A 7292-nucleotide genomic window follows, 5' to 3' on the forward strand; every position below is an offset into this window, starting at 1 on the left:
CTTGATCCTACACATAGCTTTTGCTAGGTTGGTGGCAAACACACCAGCAAGTAGCAAACATCGAGGGCATGTTTGGAACATAGCAACTCCAAAAGAATTTTGCAGAAATTTCACATGATGTGGTACCGTGAAATTCAATAAAAAAATCCTCCATTTGTGTGGACCCAGCGTCTCTATTTACTTTGCTACCCATTCAGCTTGTCTATAAAAAACAGGAAAAAAATAGAAAAAACAAACAAACAAACCGCACCTCTGTTCCGTGCCAGAACTTAGCTATAAGAACTTAAGCCGAACACCTAGAGCCGAGAAATTTGGATTTTAGAGGAATAAGTAACATAGAGAGTGAGTTTCAATATATAATTAGGATCACTGCTATAATAAAACAATGAGAATCATTGCTGAAGACAAAATACAATACTCTTTTCGTTAAACAACAAGTGTTATTTTGGGCACCGGCACAATTCCAAAACATAATTTAATTCATAATTCCAATTTTGATGTATTTCAAAATCTTATAAAATTATACTATAATTACAAAACCTTTTAAGACTACCATTTCTAAAGTAAATCTCATATCTTTTTCTCTGATGTGTCTGGAATACTATCCACTTCTACTCCACGCATAAACAACAGGATCCGGATCGGCTGACTTTCGGGGTGTGAAGTTATGGACCAATAGTAAAATATGGTATAGTGAACAGTAACCTGATGTCAAAACAGCAACGGTATTGTATCAACCCGTCAATTTTTACTGTTTGTAATGTACCGTCAATTTAAAATCTAACGGTGTGCAGCGATTTGAAGTCTGGCCAACCACCTATATGTACCACTTCACTTATGAAGAGTCCTGACTCCTGACAACCCACGCTCTCTCGCTCCCCATAAGCAAGCTGGGATGGAGAAGAAGCGGGTTGCCATCGTCGGCGCCGGCGTGAGCGGCCTGGCCGCGTGCAAGCACCTGCTGGAGCGCGGCTTCCGCCCCGTGGTCTACGAGGCTGACACCGTCCTCGGCGGCGTGTGGGCACACGTGCCGGACTGCACGGCGCTACAGACGCCGCGGCCCATGTACCAGTACTCTGACTTCCCGTGGCCGGAGTCCGTAACGGAGGTGTTCCCGGACCACCGCCAGGTGATGGCGTACCTCGACGCCTACGCGCGCCGGTTCGGTGTGCTCGACTGCGTCCAGTTCGGCCACCGGGTGGTCGGGATGGTGTACGACGGCGTCGGCGGCGAGGATGCCGTGGCGCCGTGGGAGGAGTGGGCTGGGAACGGCGAGGCGTTCGGCAACGGGGCCTGTGAGTGGCGCCTCACGGTGGCCGACGCCGAGGGACGCGTCGAGGTGAGCTCTTCATAGAGCTTCGAGTTTAGATGCTAGCTCTGCCAAACAAAACAAGATACACCTAAACGTTATTTTGAGCTTCCGTTCTAAGAATTTTAAGAATTTTTAGAGTTAGTACCGCTAGTTCTAAAAATTCGTGGATTAGAGCTAGAAGTATATTAAGAATGTTTGTGTGAGACATCTTATTTTTATTTTAAACTATAAATAAAGATTTAAATTATTTTATTTTATGTACAAACTTCAGATTTGACATGAAATTATTTTAGCGTACAAACTTCAGATTTGATACGGAGTTAGGAGGTGGAGCTCTGCCAAATGAGGTTAATTGCTAAAATTTTATCTATACAATGCATAAAGCATTATCAATCATATATGGGTGAACTTCACCTAGAAAACAGTTAATCTGAAAATTGGCCAATTAGTAGATATTCACAGACGATTAACCTATAAAACTGCCTGACTCGATAAATACATTTGATATGTTTACTCATCATATCTATGGTCGGTTGGTTAGAAATTTTACTGAGCGATTTTCACTAGTACACTGATATACTTGGAGCATTTCTAATGCTCCATCGTGGATTGATACTCTAGCTAATTAGCTATTAACACACTGTCAATTGTAGAGATGTCACATCAGCAAGTATGATAACTTTCAAGAAGATATTGTCCACTCCAACAAATTGTGTCCACACATTGTGGGCCAACTTATTCTCGAGTGCATCTGAGGAAAGTATCATAGCCTCAACTTCAGATTTTGTCGAACCATGCTTCCAAAAATGTGTAAATAACCGCACGTAATATAATGCAGTCACATAAATAAAGACTACTTTCAATTTACTATCCATGTAATAACATTGAGCAATCAACCCCTACATCATGTAGACAAGTTCATTTCCTGCAATTACCTTGACTCCAAGGTTTCTTCATATTCATGCGCGGAAATGGAATGATGCCTTACACTATAAAACGGGTGAGTACTATGTATCCGAGCACGCATGCAGTTTCGCACTGTAAATTCGACTAGCGTGGCGAGCTACAATCCGTCGTCGGAGGTGCTTGAAGCAAACACGAAATGTTCCTTCTTTTTCGCCATTTTTTATGATTTGTCAACAAGAGCTGTCGCGCCGACGTCTGTCGAACTGAAAATGACATGGGCAGCCCAGAAACCGGGTGATCCACTGACGGTAGAGGGTAGAAGAAGTGGAGATATGTAGCGCAAGCGTCCAAGGCTATGGAGTCGGCTGTGCTACGCGTGACGAAGCATCTTTTGATTTGTGCATGCATCTATGGGCACCCAGCCACATGTTGCTGCTTCGTACGTGTCAGACTTTGTGAAGACATCAGTGAAGGCTTGTGTCTTTGCATTCTTGTGTCCTTCTGATGCGTCGTCCACACCAGATTGGAACTTTTATATATATGCACTTAATCTGGATGATCATACAGATCTGCAAACTGACACCAACTATTAGGGTCTTAGTTTGCTGCTCATGAGTCATAAAGCAGACTGTCATTTTACCGTTTAGGGACTGCCACCACTGAAAGAATGCATCTGCTGTTTTTTATATCATTGTAGACAGTTTCTGCAGTTATTTTTTTAACCTCAAAAGAAGACAGCTCCTTCAACTTAGAATCTTTTTTCCTTTTGCTTCAGACACACATTGCAGACTTCGTCATTCTCTGCATTGGGAGGTTCAGTGGTATACCCAACATACCCACATTCCCTCTAGGCAAAGGTCCAGAGGCATTTGATGGGCAGGTGATCCACTCCATGGACTATGCCAAGATGGGCACCAAGAAAGCCAAGGAGATGATCAAGGGCAAGCGTGTAACTGTCATCGGCTACCTGAAATCAGCAATTGACATTGCTGCTGAATGCGCGGAAGTAAATGGTACAAACAATCCTCTCTTCACTTCTTCTGAATGCTGACCGCATGTTCGACCATGTAAATAGAATCATTTTGGTCTATATCATTTGTAGAATTACACACCTTATCTTTTTTATCGCTATTAGAAGCATTTGTACAACTATCTAAATGAACATTTAAGATGCTATTTTGTTTTGTTATTATTGTTGATAGATTGTTTACTGGTCCCGTAGGCACTGATCATCCATGTACAATGGTGGTCCGAACAAAGCATTGGATCATACCGGACTACTTCGCTTGGGGAGTCCACATAGGACTTCTATACCTAAATCGCTTTGCGGAACTCCTTATTCACAAGCCTGGTGAAGGCTTTCTCCTCTGGCTCCTTGCCACCCTATTGGCTCCATTGGTAACGCATTCTTTTACCGCTGTTAGAATGTACACATTTGTGTTAAGAGGCTAGAATCACACATGCATCATGTTTTTATGTGTTTGCAGAGGTGGCTATTTTCAAAGTTTGCTGAGGGCTACTACTCCATTCCAATGAGGAAGTACGACATGGTGCCTGACCATAGTTTCTTTGAGGCATTAGCTGCATGCTTGATTGCCATCACACCGAAGGATTACTACAAGAGATTGGAAGAAGGCAGCATAGTTCTGAAGAAATCAAAGATGTTCAGCTTTTGCAAAGAAGGTGTTCTTGTGGAAGGTGAATTCTTACCGATAAAGAGCGATATAGTGATCTTCGGAACCGGATTCAGGGGAGATCAGAAGATCAAGGACATGTTCACATCAGAATACTTTCGGAGTATCGTAGTTGGGTCAACATCCACAACTGTGCCTCTCTACAGGTCAGTTTTGTATGCACAGCAAAATTTATATGCATGTTTGAATTCTCGATATCAACCAACCATTTTGTTGATTCGTTACATATAATTCACAGGGAGTGCATACACCCTAAGATCCCGCAGCTCGCGGTTATTGGTTATTCAGAGAGTATTGCAAATCTGTACACATCAGAACTTCGAGCCAAATGGCTGGCACATTTCTTGGACGGTGGATTCAGGTTACCTAATGTTGCAGCAATGCAGAAGGATATCCTTGAATGGGAGAAGTACATGAGAAGATATGCTGGACGGTACTTTCGCAGGTCCTGCGTTGGAGTCCTTCACATCTGGTACAACGATCAGCTATGCAAAGATATGGGGTGCAATCCTGGAAGGAAGAAAGGCTTTTTCGCGGAATTATTCGGGGTTTATGGCCCTGGCGATTACGCTGATCTTCACTCCAAGAAAGAGTAGACCTTGGGCTTAAATTACTGTAGAGATATCTACAGCGTCCTGCTAGCTTGTCTGGCATGCCCTCTCAATCGCTATACTTCTGATATGCATATTGTTGGAAAATAAGGTATATTTAGGTTTAATTTAATCTATAAATAATTCATGAGCAGAAACTGATAAATTGATATAATTATATCATCAGAGCATAATCTAGACATATGTACGAAAGCACAATATATGACTAGATCTACTATACTTAAAATTAGGAATCGTAGAAATAAAGTACGAGTAACATGGTTTTTACGTACTGATCCTGCGTTATGGAGGTTCCTGAAGATGTTGGTTGCACTGTGTTGACGACATAATCGATCCTGCTGATGATGCATCGAGTTTGTCGACGATGACAGCGGGCAGCAACTAAGCGACTAGGAAGACAAGCCGTGGTGAAGAACTTGAGCAGTCGCGCTGAGTGCTTTCAAAACCTTATTTGCCCTCTCCTGGTACAAAATCTTAAGAGCGAGGGTTTCAGAGACCTGCTCTTCTATTCATCGGTGCACGTCGACGCCGGGATGGAATAGACTACAGCGGCAGCACAACTGAGAGGGAATGAGACAAAACTCTAACTCTTATATAGACTCTCGTAATGAGAGCGTTCCTAATTTTAGAGCTACTCTCTATTAGCAGTCTATATTGTACGTGTATCTGATGAGATGGGGGTCCTTGCATATATATATATAGGGAGAAAAATCTCCCAACCTCTACCTCTATTAGCAATATGATATTAATGAAGGGTGGGCCTCGATATGGGCCACCTCTCCACAATATGGGCATTTAAGATTTATTAGAAATTATTATATAGGCCGACCCCAATAATTCTAACAATCTCCACCAGATCTTAAAGTCCTATAGAGAATTGTCAGTTTCTCACTGTTATTTGATATACCAGTATTTCAGTAAAGACTTTTAAGTTGAACATCCACCTAGAACATCAAGCTACACTCATTCACAACTTCAACAATGGACTATACTTTGAATTACAAGTTTTGTGCAAACAAATTTTACTTAAAGTCATAACTGATACTTGACTGTCAGTAGACTACCCCGTGGGTGGAGCATATAAGTCCTACTCCATAGTCTCTTCATGAGTTTACTAGAGATCACTCAAATCTCGTAGACTACGATCAACAGTTAGACTCATATAGGTGTATTCTTTTAAGAATGCTCTGTAGGTCAGCATCTTTGTTACTTAAAGCTAATAGAATACAATAAGACAATAGCCAATCTGTCTTACAGATCTCTGAGAGTATTGCATCTTCACTCGAGTGGGTCAAACAATAAAGGTACTCTCCTCCAGTTAGACCAATAGCTTGTTTTTCCCATATCCTAATTTATGGGATCTCCGATCACATAGGTTGGGTTACGACTATGGTATAACTCACATGGGTCTAATACGTATCTTCTTCGATGCATTATCAATCACACTCCGTGATAGTCCCTTTATAAAGAGATCTGTCATGTTTTTAGCGGTTTGGATATAATTCAAGGTTATCACTCCAAAGTTTCTTAATTTCCTGATAGACTTCAATCATCTCTTTACATGCCTTGAGGACTTGTTATTATCCTTAGAACTATTTACTTTGATAATAACCATCTAATTATCATAGTATATAAGGATAGCCGGTATCAGTTTCTCAACCACAATTAAGTCTATCAATAACTCACACAGCCATTCTGCCTCAACAGTGGTCGTGTCTAATGCAGTGAGTTCTGCTTCCATAGTTGATCTTGTCAATATGGTCTGTTTGCAAGATCTCCATGACACAGCAGCACCACCTAGAGTGAATACATATCCACTTGTGACGTAAATCTCATCAGCATCAGATATCCAATTTGAATCACTATAACCCTCCAGTACCGATAGGTATCCAGAATAGTGAAGACCATAACTCATAGTACCAAGCAAATAGCGCATGACTCGTTTAAGCACACGCCAATATTCGTCACCCGGGTTAGAAGTAAAGAAACTCAATTTGCTCATAGCAAATGAGATGTCAGGACTTGTAGCACCAGCTAGGTATATGACTGATCCAATAATTTGAGAGTATCTCGGTTGGTTCCCGCTACTTTTCTTAATTTTTTGAAGTATCACACTGAGATCATAAGGTGTTGGAGAAGGCTTGTTGTCCTGGTAGCCAAAGCGGCTCAAGATCTTGTCAACATAATGAGATTTTGTAAAAGTAATCACATTCTCTCCTTTGATTAACTTGATATTTAAGATTACATCAGCCTCACCTAGATCTTTCATATCAAAGCTTTGGGATAAGAAATACTTGACCTCATTAACCATATCAAGGTTTGTCCCAAATATCAGTATGTCATCAACATACAAGCATAATATAACTGTCTCACCTCCACCATAGTGATAGTACACATATTTATCTATCTCATTGGCTGAAAAGCCTGCAGATACTAAAGTTCTGTCGAACTTCTCATGCTATTGTCTAGGAGCTTGTTTAAGGCCATACAAGGACTTCAACAACTTACACACCATACCTTCTTGACCTTTTACCACAAACCCATCATGTTGTTCCATATAAATTTTCTCATCCAACTCTCCATTAAGGAAAGCTATCTTAATGTCCATCTGATGAACGATGAGATCATGTGAGGCAACCAAGGAAAGTAGCACTCGAATAGTAGTCAATCTCGCAACAGTTGAATAAGTGTCAAATAAGCCTTCACCTTCCTTTTAGGTATAACCCTTGGCAACAAGTTGAACCTTGTACTTTTCAATAGTACCATCGG

At 41.2% G+C, this 7292-nt stretch overlaps 1 protein-coding gene across 1 annotated transcript; it reads left to right on the forward strand.

The window, feature by feature from the left end:
- The first annotated feature begins 832 nt into the window (after window positions 1-832).
- On the forward strand, window positions 833-4794 carry LOC133888896 (probable flavin-containing monooxygenase 1). Its single transcript, XM_062329283.1, has 5 exons — window positions 833-1339; window positions 2994-3231; window positions 3441-3616; window positions 3706-4058; window positions 4151-4794. The coding sequence occupies exons 1-5, from the start codon at window positions 896-898 to the stop codon at window positions 4506-4508; spliced, it is 1569 nt and encodes a 522-aa protein (XP_062185267.1). The 5' UTR covers window positions 833-895; the 3' UTR covers window positions 4509-4794.
- Window positions 4795-7292: the final 2498 nt, after the last annotated feature.

The sequence above is a fragment of the Phragmites australis genome, chromosome 13 (assembly GCF_958298935.1).
Source record: "Phragmites australis chromosome 13, lpPhrAust1.1, whole genome shotgun sequence".
NCBI lineage: Eukaryota > Viridiplantae > Streptophyta > Magnoliopsida > Poales > Poaceae > Phragmites > Phragmites australis.